The sequence below is a fragment of the Podarcis melisellensis genome (assembly GCF_964234715.1).
Source record: "Podarcis melisellensis genome assembly, chromosome: 4".
Classification (NCBI taxonomy): domain Eukaryota; kingdom Metazoa; phylum Chordata; class Lepidosauria; order Squamata; family Lacertidae; genus Podarcis; species Podarcis melisellensis.
Genome location: NC_138531.1, coordinates 97023856 through 97042885, shown reverse-complemented (window position 1 = coordinate 97042885; position 19030 = coordinate 97023856). Strand labels below are relative to the sequence as shown.

Here is a 19030-nt window from a genome sequence, read left to right as displayed (position 1 = left end):
GGCTTAGCGGATTAGCGCTATTAGCGGCTTAGTGGGCTTAGCGGATCAGCTGTTAAGCGGCTTAGCGGATCAGCTGTTAAGCGGCTTAGCGGATCAGCTGATAAGCGGCTTAGCGGCTTGGGAAAAAGGGGGGGAGGGGGAAAAAACCGCAGCAACTCGCAAGACATTTTCGTCTTGCGAAGCAAGCCCATAGGAAATTCGTTTTGCGAAGCACCTCCAAAACGGAAAACCCTTTCGTCTAGCGGGTTTTCCGTCTTGCGGGGCACCACTGTATGAAGTTCCCGTGGCTCATAAAGTTCTGGGCCTAATTCAAAGTGCTGGCTTTGGCCCAGAAAGCCTTAAATTGCTCAGGGCTGCAATACCTCAAGGGCTGCCTCTCCTCATATCAACCGACCTGGACTCTGCAATCATCGTCTGAGGCTGTTTTTTGAGGGCTCTCGGAGAAGTCCAGAGGGCAGCAAAACGAGAATAGGCCTTTTCTGTGTTGGCTCCCTGCTTGTGGAATGCTCCCCGCCCCCCAGGATCCAATGGATCCAAACTACAAGAAAGAAGATTCCACCTAAACATTAGGAAGAACTTCCTGACAGTAAGAGCTGTTCGACAGTGGAATTTGCTGCCAAGGAGTGTGGTGGAGTCTCCTTCTTTGGAAGGGCTTTAAGCAGAGGCTTGACAGCCATATGTCAGGTGTGCTCTGATGGTGTTTCCTGCTTGGCAGGGGGTTGGACTCGATGGCCCTTGTGGTCTCTTCCAACTCTAGGATTCTATGAACCCTTTTGAAAATCTCTACACAAAGGGAGATTTACATAGAGAGGAGAGTGAGTGCTGTGCTTTGCAACCTCAAGAGTGGAGAGAACACTTTCCCCTGTAAAATATCAGAATTATCGTGGGGTTGAAACAACTTCCCTGTAAGGAAAGGTTGCAGCTTTTTAGTACAGGGGAAAAGGCAAATAAGATGTAGATACAGTAGAGGGCATGTAAACATAGACATATTTGTCTCTCTCGTATTTGTCCAGGAAAAGGCACAGTTGTTGCTGCAGCTGAAGCTGGTGATGGGCACTTTTTGAAGCTCCTGCATCTCATGGGCAGAGATGGCTCCTAGGGCACTGTCTCCTTCAAAGTGCTGCACACCACACCCTCATGCAAGAATATGCCAACTACAGGGGCGCCGACTTATAAAAAATATTGGGAGGGCCCAAGACCTCCAAACCGCTGCTGCTGGGGGAACGAAAGGGGCGAGCCCCGGGCTGCCCCGACCTTAAGTGAACCTGTGAGGGCCCGCCCTTTGCGGCAGCCGATTGGCTGCCGCCGTGGGCGGTGAATATTAATGAGCTAGGGGGAATCCCCGCTTCTCTGACGCCAGCCCCGCGAGATTGTTGATGGGTCGAGAGCCCGCAACCCCACCCCCTCTCTAGATTGGGAGTGGCTTTGTTTTAACTCATTACTGAATGTATTTTAAAAGGTAACTATCGTCAAACAAGGAAAATAAAAAATACCAACATAATTTTGTGATTTTACAAAGCATAATATAACTAATAATTTTCTTAAATTATTGGGGGGCGGAGCCCCCCCAAACGAATTTTTGAGGGGGCTCGGGCCCCCTCAGGCCCCATGGAGTCGGCGCCTATGGCCAACTACCCCCTGGATCCACCTGCTCATTCCTCCCCCACCCTTTCACGGCTAAGCCAGGAAGGGCAAGGGTCAAGAGAGCAAGTAGTGGGATGGACAGCCAGAGTCGCTTTATCCCCATTGTCAGGCCTCAATAACTGAAACTGATTCCACAGACTCGAGTAAGACACCTCACCAAAGACAGGATTTCAGCAGCATGAAGATGAGCGATTTGTCCTCAAATTGCCTAGCAAGCTTATCACAGCAGGCCTTTGATGGTTCCAACAGCCCATTAACTGGCGCAAGTGATACCAACCTTCTCTCTCTCTCTCTCTCTCTCTCCTTTTTTGTTTTTGTATTTTAGGAGCATGTATCCAGTGTGGAAATCGTTTCTTGAAGGCACAGTGCAAGTGGCTCAATCCAGACTCAATATCTGTGAAAATTACAAGAACCTAATTTCTGAACCTGCCAGGGCAGTCAAGTGTTTTAAAGAACAGCAGCTGAAGAAGGTATTGTCCTAACAGTTCGTCCGATGTTTCAAACGTTTGTGTTCCAGGGTGCAGATTTGGAGAGAGAGGAGTGAGGGGAGAGATGTACCCCCCACTCAGGTTATTTTGTTAAGTGTGTTTCATCTGAGGCAAAGGGGCTTAGCGATTGAGCCAGATGACCTTGAGGCTTGTCTCAACTCTACCGCTCTTGAGATGATGTACACAGATGCTTTCTGTTGAAGTTAAAACTGAGTTTCTTTTTTTCTGAAGCAACAAAGTACCATCGTGTGCCTTGTATTTTAGCTGAAATAGCTGGGGGAGAACAGGCATCACAGCTTGGTTTCTCAATGAAATCAAATACATCCCGTGCCGCTGCAAAAAAATCTATGAAAAATAAGCATCTTTGGAGGTAGCTTTGAACTTTTCCCAGTTAGTCTGGGGTAGGCTTTGAATTTAAGGTGTGGTACCTTTTTAAAATGTTTGAGGAATTATTGAAGGATCTAAGGGTGTAGCGGAAATCGAGATGATTCAGCCACATCCTGTAAAGGCATCCCAGGCAGCTGGCCAGAAAAATCAGTACAGAGGCAACCTTGTGCCTTAATACACAAAGGGGGCTATTCTGATTAAAGGAGGCAAATGTTACTTTTCCTTTTTTTTTCCTTTCCTTTTCCTCTTTTTTTGAGAAATGATTCAGTAGCTGAAGGGTCAATCTCCTAGCTTTGTAGCAATATATTTCATGTATGTGTACCTGAAACATGTCCAGTGTGAAAGGTACCAATTCATCAGTTTAGATACTAATCTTCAGCTGGTTTTAAAGTGACATCGTGGCAATTAATTTTGGGTAAATGGGTTGCAGGTCAGTGTTAGGATAGAACTTAATGTATTTTCTGGCATATAAGACTACTTTTTAACCCAGGAAAATCTTCTCAAAAGTTGGGGGTCGTCTTATACGCCGGCTACAGCAGCAACTCCACACCAAAGGACAAAACGAGAGTAAATTAAATCAGAGGACACCAAGCTCTATAAATGAAGCAGAAATACGCTTGAAAATTGGCCCAAGGTGCCTCCCCAATCACCAGCAACAGAATGACCCTAACCGCTCCCGGTAGTAGACCACGTGGTCCAAAATGGCAGCCTCGCGTTGCCCCAGCAGCTAGACATGTGGCCCAAGCAGCCCCCGAGTAAAATAAAAGGAAAGGCTCACAACAAAGGCAGGGAACCAGTAACAGCATTAAGCGCACCCCCGGCCACTGGGAAGTGGAGCGGATTTCCGAGCCGGACTGGAGACTGGTTTTGTTTGTTTTTAAATTTTTATTTGCTGTATGTTGGAAGAGGGGTAGTCTTATACGACAAGTATATCCCAAACTCTATATTTTAACTGGAAAAGTTGGAGGTCGTCTTATACGCCCAGTCGTCTTATACGCCGGAAAATACGGTAGTTCAAAACCATGTCTCGCTAATTTAACTGCATCTCACAGGGTAAAACAGCTTTGGGGAAAGGGCAGTGGAGAGGTGACAGGAGAAGACTATTTAATTCTTCCTCCAATCCCTGCTTTTCTCCTTCAAATCACCCCTGAAGCTGCTTCTCGCCTCTGCTCGGTTCTAGATGCATGTGTGGAAGAATAATCATGTCCTGAACTTGTGCACATGTGTGTAAATGCAGTTGAAAAGCAGCAACTGGGAGAAGCTTATCATCCCTCTTTGTTTCAGTTCAAGTCACATCCTCCCAAATAAGCAGCTGCCTGGGTTTTGTTCAAAAGCATTTGTGTGTATTGTGTGTTTTAGTCCTATGTTTTTCTTCCTTTTTTTAGTTTTATTTATTTATTAACATTCTTATGTTACATCAGTAAAAACATTATCATATTACATTACAAGGCTTATTATAATTTTCAGCATGTATACAAAGTTTATTTACAAAGTTTATATACCTAAAGAAAAAACACAAAGACAAAAAACTATTCCAAAAATCATATATGCACCAACACTTTGGACTTCCTGTCTATCCCGTTGTATACTCCTTTTTTACAAATGAATGTACTCTTATTATGGTACATTTCTTTACATTTTATCTAATACATTCCTATATCAATATGTACCCTTGGTCTTATTTCTCAACTCAGTCTCTCTCCAGCGTCAATCGAATGCTAGCATAGATAGTGAACCTTTACTGTGTTTTTGAACGTATATCTTATATCTATCCCACTTTTCCATAAATTTTTGTTTTGAATTGCCTCTCAGGCTGTTTGTCAGCAGCGCCATTTCAGCAAATTCTTGTAGCTTGTTATGCCAATCCGTTATTGTCAGGACTTTTTAGTCCTAAATCTTGGGTGTACTTGTGCACCAGTGCAGCAGCTTCTTAAAGAATGCAGCACTTAATTTACATGTGTTGGACAGGTCCGTTTTAAGCCCTGTGCGCATCAGTATAGAAGTATGAGTTGTCTTAACCAAAGGTTTTTGTATCCCGGCTCACCCTACCCACTTCTTTCTTTATGTTGGTTGGTTTAAAATATTTACATGCTGCCCTTAATTATCAAATTCCAGGATGGTTTACGGAATGTATTAAAACAGTGTATATTAAAACAACAACTGGGAACATCACAGCAAAGAAATGAGCGCAGTAGAGAAATCTAAAAACAGAAAGATAGGTCTGTAACAGATGTCAGAACACAGTTGAGATGGGCGCTTGTCATGCTTCAGGGGGGAAGGAATGCCAAAGGCTGAGTGTCACAGCAAAGAGGCCACAGGATGTTCAGATGCAGGTGACAGAACAACCAGGAGGGTTTGATGCGTAGATCTCAAGGGTACAGGACAAGGTGCTCCCTCAGATAAGCAGGCCTCTAGCTAATTAGCACCTTGTGCTTCAACCTGGCCTGGTAATATTCTGGCAGCCAGTGTGGCTGTATGAGGACAAGCTTCTGGTAGGCTGCACCATGTAGTAACCTATCCACTGAGTTCTGCAGTTTCTGGACTACCCTGAAGCAAAACTCCCCAGAGAGCACATTGCAGTAGTCAATCTCAAGGTTAATATTGCCGTCCTTGTCCGGCAAAGACTGTAACTGGCACATCAGCCGAAGCTGGTAGACAGCTCTCCTAGGCCCTCCTCCTCTTCCGATTTATCAAAAGACATTCTCATATAAATAGCAGATCTGAAATTAATTATTGTACTTGTTCCCTGTATCCGCAACGGTGAGGTCACAAGAAGTGGCATCTATTCGTTGCTTCGCTCGCATTCTGCAAAATTGGTGTTGTAATTTTTCCAAGAAAGATCAATGAAAATTTGGAGACCATTGTCATAGATCTGGAGAGACTGCAAATGGTAGCTGAACGTTCCAAACGTGACTTAAGCGCACATTTCTTTGTGTGTGTGTGTGTGTGTGTTATGCAGGGAGAGCTGCTGTCTATAACACACACATTGCGTGCCATGTAGGATCTGTAACACTCAAAAATCAGCACGTCACAAAAATAACTCTTATATGAGAATTTCCCTTGGGAAGATTTATGTTCTGGAGTAAGAGCCATTCTTTGAGCTGAACTTACTGAGAGTCAAGGTAACCTAGTCACACATACACAGGAATCCAAGGTAAACCAATGGTCCCTCTCCACAGATGGTGCCCTACCTGGTGCTCCAGGGATGATCTCAAATAATGTTTGATGGAGAAACTCATCCCCCTGTGTGTGGGGTCCCTGAAAATGGAGTTGTTTTTCTGGCTATTATAGCTGGCGGTGATCAGTACAAAAAAAATTCCTTCCAGTAGCACCTTAAAGACCAACTAAGTTAGTTCTTGGTATGAGCTTTCGTGTGCATGCACACTTCTTCAGATACACAACAAGAAGAAGTGTGCATGCACACGAAAGCTCATACCAAGAACTGACTTAGTTGGTCTTTAAGGTGCTACTGGAAGGATTTTTTTTTTGTTTTGACTATGGCAGACCAACACGGCTACCTATCTGTAACTGGTGATCAGTAGAACACCTTCTCTTCAGTGCTCTTTAAAAAACCATTTATCCCAGTGGCCATTACAGCATCTATGGCCACGCTCCCATGGAGTAAGTGCAATTACTTGCTATGTTGGCAGTGCAATTACTTGCTATGTGCTGAGCATCTGTTAAACCTTTTTGCCTGCGTCATCTTCCCAAGTATAACAGTTTGCACTGGCCGCGGTTACAGTCTGCAATGTTCCCATAGTAGACAATGTCAGCTTGCAGCCGCATGTACAGAATACGAATACTCTGTGTCAATATGTTCAGAATGGAAGGTTTTGTTGTTGTTGTTTTGAATTAGGGATACAGTAGTTCTATTTTGATGATGATAGCAATAATAGTTTTTCCTCTCTTGTGTGTTCTTTTTTTGTTCAGTGTGTGGACCAGCTGACCAGAATCCAGGCCGAATTGCAAGAGACGGTCAAAGATTTAGCTAAGGGCAAGAAGAAGTACTTCGAAACAGAGCAGATGGCTCATGCTGTCCGTGAAAAGGCCGATATTGAGGCCAAGTATGTAACGACGTGTCTGCAGTTCCTGCGCCTAAATGTGTTTAAAATAGCTTTATGTAATGCACCCTGCTTCAATATTAGTGATGTAATTCAAGCCTGTAAACAGGCACTCTGCTGGTCACCTTTAGAATCGAATCCAGTCGTTAGGAAAGAGTTGTCTCCATTTTCTCCAGTGCTGTGTCTATGTTACATCCATATTGGGGAAGATAAGCATCTTCAAATGAGCTGCTTTCTTAATGTAATGCCTGTTCTAGACATCTGCTGATCGATTGTCTTACTTTCGTTCACAGGTCTAAACTTAGTCTTTTTCAGTCAAGGATAAGCTTACAGAAAGCAAGTGTAAAGGTGAGTGTTGCACATTATAATTCTAGGGATATATTGGGTCTAGAGGGTGAGCTAGAAATATCCCTAAAGCAGAGCCTCATTAAACTGGCCAAACTGTGACCAGGGCGGGCTTGTTTTCTAGTTGCAAGTGTAACAGTACATTAGAATCCATTCAGAACAACCCAGGAATTTGAAGTTCTTAAGCATTTCTCATCAGCATCAAGATATAGCTGTCTATAATCTGTGAGAACTTTTTCCATCTCTGCCACAAGTGCAACTCTGACCTCTTCCCAGAGGAGGAAATACTGCCCAGTGCCAAACCCTTCCCACCTGCTGGGTTTAGCAAGCAGGGTTTTAGCAGAGCTCTTGGCTTTGGCCAGTTAGCCTGTTTACTTGATTATATTTAATATGGTCTTGTTTTGCTTACCTCATTGTGTACAGCAAAGTGTCTCCTGTAGCTACTTTGCCAGCCCAGTTAGAATGCTTATGGCAGGCCATGTTTTTTTTTTGCACTGAGAACATTCTGTAATAGACAATTTGCAGAAGGCAAAAGGGCAAAGACTCAGATTCCATCTCAGATTATAGCAGTGGCAGGCAATTCTTCTTGTTGTTATGCAGTACTTAAGCAACCTTCATAAAATATATTATTTATGTTCCTTACTAGAGCCATTTAGGGGTAGTGTGATGCATCGTTGTCCCCAATAAAGTTAAAATCTCCACCAGTGACATTAAGTAACCCACTATGTCACAAGCTTAGCCTTTCGTTTATATTGTGGGGATAATGATCTGCTCTGTGGGGTTGTTAGTAAAAGAACATACACGAAGTGTTTCGAGCCCTCAATACTTAGCGCATAAATGACAAGTAGTATATATTTGTACCCTGCTTATTTTATTTCAGAATTGTGTATCTAATTAGATACCTATTCTAGTCCATAAAGAATTGCAGCAGGTATCATTGGAAAGATATACTGGGCTGTTAAGCTTCATTCTCTTACTGCTTCACAATGTTAAACTTTCATGTCTTAATCATTGCTCATCATTTGTTTACCAACTAATTTTGTTTTATTGATATAGTTAAAAGCACGACGGTCTGAGTGTAATTCCAAAGCTACTCACGCGAGGAATGACTACCTTCTCACTTTAGCAGCCGCGAATGCACACCAAGATCGCTACTATCAGACAGACCTAGTAAATATTATGAAGGTAATGGCAGATAAAATTTAGTCAAATAATTTATATTTCCCCCTCTGTGTTACAGATTCTGTTATATGATACAATGCTGGAATAATATAAGAGCGTTATTGCTTTGCACTTAAGTTCATGCTGTGTTTTAAGATTTTGGAAAATTCAGAAATATTTCTATGCTTCCTTACTGTGTAATACCAGCCAAATAAAGCTGTAACTATGTTTAAACACTGTCATGTTACAAACCCCCTAGATGATGAGTAGAGAAAATGGGTCAGTTCATATATCAGACCGTGCCTGTATGTGTTACTGAAGTCAGAGTATGATGTTTGACTTGATAGCTTGGTTTATGGTCATCCGTAAACCAGCACTGGAAATCATAGTTGGATTTTACAGGCCATTGTCGGTGCTGAGAAGATCGTTGGTGAAAGCAGGTAAACCCCTCCAAGTCACTTTTGGATAGTGTGCATTTGAAAGCTCAGGCCATGATTTGGGTCCTAAACCTATGGTTAGTGCTTGGTGTTAATGTCTGAATTGAGCCAGTGTGGAACGTGATGCATCGCTGAATGTTGAATTGGTGCACATTGAGTATTCTGCAGCCTGAATCTAAAGAACTAGGGAATTAGTTCTGCTTGCTCAGAGAGCCTTAGGACTTGTGGTTACCCCTTTACCATGCTGAGTGGTGTCCCAAAGGCGCTTGTGGTCTGAATGGCATGAATGCCACACTGAGAGAGGGCACTCCACTGGGCATGCACAAACCTTTTGAGCACACACAAACAGCATTTTTTAAAATCTCAGTCTGGTTTTTAATGTATGTCCGTAAAATGGTGTTAAATGACTGAGCTTTTCCTACCCTGTCCCCAGTTGTCAGCTGTCCGGTGGTAGATTTGAATTGATCTTTTCTAAACAGTCTGGAGATTCTCCACAGTCTGCAGCATCTATTACCATCCCCACCCCTGGACCAAAAAACCCTGTGCAGTAGTAATAGTGGGCTTTGAAGCAATGTATGGCTTATTAGAGGGACGCGGGTGGCTCTGTGGATTAAACCACAGAGCCTAGGACTTGCCGATCAGAAGGTCGGCGGTTCGAATCCCCGCGACGGGGTGAGCTCCCGTTGCTCAGTCTCTGCTCCTGCCAACCTGATTTGGTGCCTTTTTCCATAACTGACTACACAGCTGGGATAATATCCAAGGTAGAATGAAATTGTTTGGGCAGCAGTGGTGCCTAAACAGCTTCTTGGCAAATAATGTTGCTATCTCAACAGCTCGGTCCCCTTGCTGCCTTTGCTTTTGGATCCTCACTTGGCAAGTGTCCTGCTGGTGTTCCCTTTAGGTTGTACGTATAATTGCGGGACGCGGGTGGCGCTGTGGGTTAAACCACAGAGCCTAGGACTTGCTAATCAGAAGGTCGGCGGTTCGAATCCCCGAGACGGGGTGAGCTCCCGTTGCTCAGTCCCAGCTCCTGCCAACCTAGCAGTTCGAAAGCACGTCAAAGTGCAAGTAGATAAATAGGTACTGCTCCGGCGGGAAGGTAAACGGTGTTTCCGTGCGCTGCTCTGGTTCGCCAGAAGCAGCTTAGTCATGCTGGCCACATGACCCGGAAGCTGTACACCGGCTCCCTCGGCCAATAAAGCGAGATGAGCGCCGCAACCCCAGAGTCAGCCATGACTGGACCTAACGGTCTGGGGTACCTTTACCTTTACTATGGCTTATTTATAGAACAATGATAGATCAGAATGAGAAAGGTTTTTGCAGGATCTTCGTAATATATTTGGCTGGCAGGGGTTTAGTTTGGGGAACAAAGTTTGTCCCTGACCAGTCTGCTGTTAACTAAATAGCAGTTCATCTAGCGATAGAGAAGCAACAACATTGCAAGAAAAATCCGCAGAGCCAAGGCATGCAGGGCTAAATGAATGTATTCTGCTTTTGGTTTCTCTACCGCTATTAGAGAATGATAGCCGCCTTTTGGACCTGGAGGCTAGATGGATCATTGGACTGCAAAACCTGACACTGAAAAGATTCGATGAATAGCTGGACTTGGTCACTTAGGTCCAGACTGCATTTGAATGGAGCCGGGGGGGTCAATATAAAGTGGCACAGGGCCTTCCCTGCATACACAATCCTTCTGTGTTTCTTTTATTGTTGTCAGCCGCTCTGAGCCCAGCTTTGGCTGGGGAGGGCGGGATATAAATAAAATTTTATTATTTTTATTATTCCTATTATTCTGCAGTTTTTTCCCAGCAGCACATAAACTGGGATAGCACAGTTGGTAGAGCATGAGACCCTTAATCTCAAGGCCATGGGTTTGAGCCCCAGGTGGGGCAGAAAGCTTCCTGCGTTGCCAGTGGGCGGTGGGTGCTGTCCTTTAAAGCCCTAACTGGCCTCGGCCCAGTATAACTGAAGGAGCGTCTCCACCCCCATTGTTCAGCCCGGACACTGAGGTCCAGCGCCGAGGGCCTTCTGGCGGTTCCCTCACTGCGAGAAGCCAATTACAGGGAACCAGGCAGAGGGCCTTCTCAGTAGTGACACCCGCCCTGTGGAACGCCCTCCCACCAGATATCAAATAGAAAACCAACTACAGTGCTACCTCGGGTTACATACACCTCAGGTTTCAGACTCCCCTAACCCAAAAATAGTGCTTCAGGTTAAGAACTTTGCTTCAGGATGAGAACAGAAATCGTGCTCCAGCGGCGCGGCGGCAGCAGGAGGCCCCATTAGCTAAAGTGGTGCTTCAGGTTAAGAACAGTTTCAGGTTAAGAACAGACCTCCAGAACGAATTAAGTACTTAACCCGAGGTACCACTGTACCAGACTTTTAGAAGACATCGGAAGGCAGCCCTGTTTAGGGAAGCTTTTAATGTTTAATAGATTATTGTATTTTAATATTTTGTTGGAAGCTGCCCAGAGTGGCTGGGGAAGCCCAGCCAGATGGGTGGGGTATAAATTTATTATTATTATTATTATTATTATTATTATTATTATTATTATTATTATTAGGCTCACTTCCAACTCTACAATTCTATGATTTTTACCAGCTGGGCCAGTACAGTCTTAGAAGATTTCGGAGACTTTTGCCCCCTGATCACTATTGAGCTTCTGCATTTGTGAACCAGGCCTTATACTGGGTTTAGGACAAAGCCTGCTGCCTGCCTTCCCCGCTGCCCCAGAAGCTCAAATCTCAGCGGCGTCACTAATGACTACCCTTCTGCGCACAGACCTTATAGTGAGCCCCTGTGTGCATTTTGGTGGTGCCTGTGCAGGAGCCGTTGCTTGGACTTTGTCTTGAGGGTGAAATATGAGAACTGAGATGGGCACTCTTAAATCCCCAGACAGACAACTGTGCAGTGTGCTTTTCAAAATGCCATTTTAATTATTAATACAGTCTGGGAGGATGATCCAAAAATCAATTTAATGTCACTTTTCCTGGAGACCCTCCATGCCTCTTAATTTCTTAAATTATTTACGTTCTCTCTCTCTCTCTCTCTCTCTCTCTCTCTCTCTCTCTCTCTCTCTCTCACACACACACACACACACACACACACCACTTTGGCACAGCAGAGCATGATGTAATTTTAGTTCTGTCATACATATTTGGAATACAAATGTGCTGGACCAAAAAAGAAGAAAATCCAATGATCTGGTCGGATTAGTAATTTGAAGCCCAGGATGAGCTTTCAAGGCACTTTGATTTGCAATATCCTTAAATCATAGCTAAGCTGACATGTTGTTGTTTTTATTCTAGCCTGTGCTTGTCTTCTTAAGTTTCATACAAATAATTCTATAACCTCAGCACCAAATACTTGAGCATATCTGATTTCCAATGAGCAATTTGTCTAGCATCATATGACCCGTGGCAATATTTGTGTCTTCAGAGAATTTCTTTGGAAGTAGACATTTATTTATTTATTAAATTTCAATGCTACCTTTCGTTCAAGGATCACAGGGCAGTTTACAATATAAAAACACCAAAATACACAACAACAAACAAATAAATAACCCTCCCACAAACACTGTTTAAAAGGCTATAGATTGTTTAATTAGCCAAAGGCTTCAGGGAAGAGGAATGTTTTCATCTAGGTCATCAACCTTTTCCAGCCGTGGGCCGGTCCACTGTCCCTCAGACCATATGGTGAGCCGGACTATATTTTGAAGAAAAAAATGAACAAATTCCTATGCCCCACAAATAACCCAGAGATGCATTTTTTTAAAAAGCACACATTCTACTCAGGTAAAAACACCAGGCAGGCCCCACAAATAACCCAGAGATGCATTTTAAATAAAAGCACACATTCTGCTCGTGTAAAAACACGCTGATTCATCAACCGTCCGCAGGCCGGATTAAGAAGGCAATTGGGCCGCATCCGGCCCACAGGCCTTAGGTTGCCTACCCCTAGTCTAGTGCCTAAAGGTCTATAATGAAGGTGCCAGGCGATCTTTCATGGGGAAAGCATGCCACAAACAAGGAGCCACTGCAGAAAAGGCCTGTTCTTGTGTTGCCACTCTCCAGACCTCTCGTGTAGGGGGACACATGAAGAAAGGCCTCAGGAGATGGTTGCCAGGTCTAGGTCGGTTCATATGGGGAGAAGTGGTCTTTGAGGTGGTGTGGTCCTGAACCTTGACAGTAATGTTGCTTGTACTTTATGCAGAAATGCCCCACACTTACACCTAGAATGCAGAAATTCAGCTAAATTTCCGAAATGCAACTTTCCCCAATACAGTGGTACCTTGGTTTAAGAACTTAATCCATTCCGGAAGTCCATTCTGAAACCAAAGCGTTCTTAAACCAAGGCGTGCTTTCTCATAGCAGTGGGGGGACTCAATTTACAAATGGAACACACTCAACAGGAGCGGAACATGTTCTGCTTCCAAGGCAAAGTTCACAAACCAAAACACCTACTTCCGGGTTTGCCGCGTTCTTAATCCAAGTTGTTCATAAACTAAGCTGTTCTCAAACCAAGGTACCACTATACAGTGGTACCTCGGGTTAAGTACTTAATTCGTTCCGGAGGTCCGTTCTTAACCTGAAACTGTTCTAAACCTGAAGCACCACTTTAGCTAATGGGGCTTCCTGCTGCCGCCGCGCCACCGAAGCACGATTTCTGTTCTCATCCTGAAGCAAAGTTCTTAACCTGAAGCACTATTTCTGGGTTAGCGGAGTCTGTAACCTGAAGCGTATGTAACCCGAGGTACCACCATATATCGAAATGAGGCTGGGAGATCAATGGCAAAATGAATGCTTTGTATGCAGAAGAACCCAGGTGCAGTTTGTGGCATCTCTTGATTAAAAGAATATGGGCGAAGTCTCCACCTGACGGAGCTATAGCCAGCAAGAGTAGGCGGTCTGCACTGGTCTACCGCAGCATCATTTGTTCATATGAGCCAGGAGGGCAAAGAAGGAAGCATGGAAACTGTTTGATGAAGATGCACAAAACTAGCCATCAGAGAAGGGGAGGGAAATGTTGAGACCCACGTTACATCATAACAACATGGTGTCTGTGGTAGCAGGCGGGGGCTGCTGCAGAAATTCTTAGTGATCAGAAAGATCTCTAGGAACCCTTAACGTTGTATCTTGCTTTACCTGGTCATTTCACTTCTTGGGAGATAAACTTTGCCAAAAGCTCCCAGGGTTGCTCTTGCGTCCACTCAGACCTTGAAGACAACGGGGTCCGGACTCTCCCCTCTTTCAGATTTGTGCAATCTCCAGTGTGCAATCAAGAACACCTTGTACTGTCCCAAACTTTGGAAACTTGGGAACAAAACAGATTTGGCACAGCATGTTTTTCCTTTGTTACAAAAGGATCCATGGGAGGGCTGCTAATTTTGACTGAAGGACCAGCACTGGGGGGGGAGGAGAAGGGAGAAGAAGCAGAATGTTTAGCCCTCTGCGGCCCCTGCTACTTAATGCCTCCATGTGCAGCCCCAAATTGCTGTCAGCGGCCTTTTTGCTAAATGAAAATCCCTGACATTATTTCAAGATGTTTTTGCATTTTGCGCCATTGAATTACAATTATTTGATTCTAACCCCTGTGTTTCTCAACGGTGATTTTGCACGTTCTCTCTCTTTGTCAGATTATTTTTTCCAAGTGCAGGAATTTGTGCCGTGGTTCTTTCCTATCGGAGGGGCAGCTGCCCACTGATCTGTTTGACAGTGTGCTTGTTTGATGCCTGACTTGTTTTGCTGGAACGGATCCAGTTCAGAGATTGTACACGTTAATTGCCACTGACTTGAGGTTTTCTGAGGAGATGCTTCTGTTGATGCCTCTGCCATTGCTGTGACCTTGCCATTGTACAGATGGGTTGTGATTTTCCTTGAAAGCTTGCTATCCCATTCTTTATCATTTTCCGAAACTGTTGGGGGAGGTTAAACGCAGTGCAGGCTTCATTCCTGGGGTGGGGTAGTATAAGAATCTGCATTGTTGCACTCAGGCCTAGGCTGCGGGATCTATCGTCTTGTGCCATGTCCTGAACATCTCAGTTTTCACAGTTGCACTGGAAGTCTTGGAAATGTGTCCTTGATTGCTGCTAAAGGTTAAAACAGAATCTGAGGGGATGTTGCTGCCGTCTCGAGACAATGACGGCTGCCTCTTGTTGGACCCAGCCTCCTAATCCCTACGGAATTATTCTCCCTTGGATGTCAGCTGGGTGTTATTTCTCCATTCGATGTACAGTATTTACTGGTCCAGGGCCGCGGGTGGCACTATGGTCTAAACTACTGAGCCTAGGGCTTGCTGATCAGAAGGTTGGCGGTTCAAATCCCCGCGAGGGGGTGAGCTCCTGTTGCTCGGTCCCTGCTCCTGCCTACCTAGCAGTTCAAAAGCAAGTAGATAAATAGGTACCACTCTGGCGGGAAGGTAAACGGTGTTTCCGTGAACTGCTCTGGTTCGCCAGAAGCATCTTAGTCATGCTGGCCATGACCCGGAAGCTGTCTGTGGACAAATGCTGGCTCCCTCGGCCAGTAAAGCGAGATGAGCAGCGCAACCCCAGAGTCGTTCACAACTGGACTTAACTGTCAGGGGTCCCTTTACCTTTACCTTACTTATTGGTCCAGACTATAAGGACCTTGTACTTCTTGTGCTTCTGTATTCTGAGAAGGTGAAGATTTTGTGTGCGTAAAATCTGCTGCTCACCTCTTGGAAGGAAAATGGATCCTGTGACATCAGTGTGTGTGTGTGTGTGTGTGTAATGCCCCCTTTCTCATTACAGTGAGCTACAAATGAGGCCCTAGAATACACAATCACAGTATCCTTCAGATGCATGTCTCTCATGAATCCAGGGTAGTCTTTTGTTTCCACAACTGTTCCAGGCAGAGGACTTCGCAGCTCCGATAGCGGTCAGAGAACTGCCTAAAGACTTCTGGTTATGGGGCTGCATATAGCTGTGATTAATAAATACATTAAAAGTGATGGTGTGATATGACTAGAGAGTGTTGGACTTCAGCCAGGGAGACCAGGCTTCAGGTCTTGGCTTATCCATAAAACTCCATATATATCTCAGCCTAACTTACTGCACAGGGTTGTTGTCGATCGGAGGACTGTGTGCATTGCCCTGGAATCCTTGAAAGAAGAGCAAGGTCCCAATAAACAATAAACAAATATACAATAGTTACAGGTAGGTAGCCACGTTGGTCTGCCATAGTCGAAACAAAATAAAATAAAATTCCTTCCAGTAGCACCTTAGAGACCAACTAAGTTAGTTATTGGTATGAGCTTTCGTGTGCATGCACACTTCTTCAGATACCTTTTTATTTTATTTTATTTATTTTAAATGAACAATAAAAGTCAAGTGCTGCTATAACAGCTGCCCTAACACTCCTGCAGTTTTCACTGGTAAAGAAAGCACTGTCATAATCGGTGTGGAATGGGGCTCAGCTAGTATTTTTAGCTCTGTTTTACTTGGATAACCCAATTCGGGTTGCAGTAGGGAGAGAACTGCCTTCTATCCAAACCTTAAAAAAAATAAAAACAGTAAATTTTGTTTAGCACAGGCATAAAATATCAGCACTACTTCTGAACTCCCAGCAGAAACTGTGTATGTGTGTTGCAGTGTATCGACTTGAGAGATATCATAGAAAAGGCTTTGCATATGGCAGGTGTCCAAAGCAAATAAGCTTATTAATTATATTTTCCTGGAAAATGTTTGCTTAAGTATTTCTCCCCACACCCACCCAAGAATATGTTAAAGCAAGCCCTGTGCAGAAGAACTGTCTCCACAAGGTTTTTAAACATGCTCGAAATAGTATCTCACATGAGTCTTTTTTGAATTTTTTTTTTGATTGAAAGTGAGAAAAATACATAATTATATGTGCACTAAATGTGAGTCTTTGGGACACAGGTGGCGCTGTGGGTTAAAGCCTCAGCGCCTAGGACTTGCCGATCGAAAGGTCGGCGGTTCGAATCCCTGCTGCGGGGTGCGCTCCCGCTGCTCAGTCCCAGCGCCTGCCAACCTAGCAGTTCGAAAGCACCTCCGGGTGCAAGTAGATAAATAGGGACCGCTTACCAGCGGGAAGGTAAACGGCGTTTCCGTGTGCAGCTCTGGCTCGCCAGAGCAGCGATGTCACATTGGCCATGTGACCCGGAAGTGTCTGCGGACAGCGCTGGCCCCTGGCCTCTTAAGTGAGATGGGCGCACAACCCCAGAGTCTGTCAAGACTGGCCCGTACGGGCAGGGGTACCTTTACCTTTACCTTTAAATGTGAGTCTTTATACTTAGCTGTGCATAAAATCCCGGATTTACAGTTGTTTTGGTGAATTATGCTGTAGGTCTCATAAATCACATTTCAGACAATGGGTTGTATCCCATGTTGCTGTGGCGCCAGTGGAACCGACTTCTACTTGCGCAGCGGCGCTTACCCTCTCCAGATGGGGGGACCCTCTGGAGCAGATTTGGGGTGACGTGTGGGAGGCAGCAGGGGAGGGAAAAATCCTGTTGTCTTAGCAAGGCTTGGCTCACGCAGAACTGGTTACAACCTAATGCTTGTGTTGAAGAAAGTGACAAAAAGAACCTGTGATGGTCTGCATAACATGGAGCTGCTTAGAGACTTTGATTGACGAAATTACCACCAAATCTGGGGGGTGGGGAACCATTATTGTGAACTTAACAGGTTGTGTCACAAGTCAGATTTTCTACATAGTCTTGTAGCCCCCCTCCCCAAAGTATGTACTATTAATCTTGTTTCGATTTTTTTAAAAAACGAGAAGGATAGCCCAGACCTTTTGAGATACAGTCATAGCTCAGGTTGAAGTAGCTTCAGAATGAGTATTTTCAGGCTGCGCTCCGCGGTGACCCGGAAGTAATAGAGTGTGTTCCACATGCGCGGAAGCGGTGAATCTCAACGCGCGGGCGCAGGTTGCGTTCGCTTCAAGATGCGAACGGGGCTCTGGAACGGATCCCGTTCGCCTCCAGAAGTACCACTGTATCTTAGAGAGGTTGCCCGATTTATTCCTCTCCCTTTCTGTTTGGCAGCTTGCAAAATCCCCTGTCTTCCTTCCGCTCCCTATTGATTTATCTCTCTGCTTTTGTTTGTGGCATTTTAGGGGTGATGCGCAATGTTGGCTCCCCAGGGGGAGTGGGAACCTTAAGCTGCAGGTTCTTTGTGCATTCTAGACAGAGGACAGCTTACAGACAGACCGTGAGGTAGTCTCAGCTTGGTCAGGGAGGTTCCTTTGGGGTGTTTGCCTCACAATACAGTGGATGCTCCGGTTGCGAACATGATCCATGTGGGAAGCACATTCACAATCCGCAGCGTTCGCAACCTGCAGCGCCGCATCTGCGCCCACGCGGTTCGCAATTTAGTGCTTCTCCGCATGCGCAAGCGCTGAAACCCGGAAGTACTTCCAGGTTTGGCACAGTGCGCAACCCGAAATCATGCGACCCGATGCGTCTGTAACCCGAGGTATGACTGTAGTTTCTAGATACTGGAATTCAGGGCTCCTTGAATATACTGTATGTGCCCAGATGTTGTAACAAATATAGGAAGAGGCCGTCTTGGTACCCCAGCTGTCAAGTTCTTTCCCCACAGAGGCTTGTTAGAGCTGCTTTTGGGGCACATGGGCCTTTTGGTCTGGAATGACTTTGAGCAGCTTCATCAAGTGATGGAAAAATGCAGGCCTAAATGTTTCCTAGTTATAGTGGTTACTTTTTGTGTGCTTTGGGTGTTTCGTTTCTTTGACAAGGGTGGAATTGAATTCATATGTTTAGGTACGCAGCCTTGAGGGTGAGTAAGAAGGGAGGTGAGTTTAGGTGTGGGTGCATTTGCAAAACGGGGGGAAAAGAAAGGCCATCTCCATGTGTACTTTTTGGTGCAGCCCACCATGTGCTGAAAGTTCAGTGTCCTCCTCCTTGTTCTAGAACCCTGCCTCCCTCCCTCCCTCCCTTAAAAGACAGTGTCACAAAAGACCTTTTTGCCTTTTCCAAAGCCCTGCACTCAAGAAAATGAGAACTGACATCAGCCAGTCCCATCTGTGTTTGCTTCCAGAATCATGCCTTAACCTTTAGTAAGACGAGCAGCGCTTTGGAGAGCTGGGTTCTGTTTGGTACTAGATGAAAGGTGAACAAGGTCTGACTGCAGAATGTTGGAACCAGCTCCTTTGAGATGTGCCAAGGTGGAAGAAGGCTGCAGGCCAGCCACTGCAAAGTTAAAGCACTGTAGAGTTAAACTTTCATAACATCTTAAAAGAAAAATGGTGGTGTGTTGGCTTCTGGTGGCTAAAGAATAAGAGGGAAGCTGTCTCAAGGAATTCTTTGCATTTTTACATACTGTGAACTCCTGAAGTTGTGGCGGTGTTTCCCCAATCAGATGCTTTCTCTTTCCTCTCCATACTGTTCAAATCTTCCTCTGTCTCTAAATCAAAAGACGATGAGCAAGTTCATAGTACTTCATTCCCTTGGGACATCCATGCAGTCCAAAAGAAAGCAGTAACCAAATAGTTTTAATTTTGTTGT

The 19030-nt window shown here is 44.9% G+C and overlaps 1 protein-coding gene across 5 annotated transcripts in view; it reads left to right on the top strand.

Moving 5' to 3' along the window:
• Positions 1-19030, top strand: part of FCHSD2 (FCH and double SH3 domains 2) — a 140529-nt gene that overhangs the window by 63636 nt on the left and 57863 nt on the right. For all 5 annotated transcript variants that reach the window (XM_081909754.1, XM_081909753.1, XM_081909752.1 and 2 more), the window contains exons 5-8: positions 1970-2114; positions 6450-6583; positions 6874-6928; positions 7982-8110. In XM_081909754.1, the coding sequence (XP_081765880.1) occupies positions 1970-2114; positions 6450-6583; positions 6874-6928; positions 7982-8110 (463 nt within the window). The remainder of the gene's footprint in view (positions 1-1969; positions 2115-6449; positions 6584-6873; positions 6929-7981; positions 8111-19030) is intronic.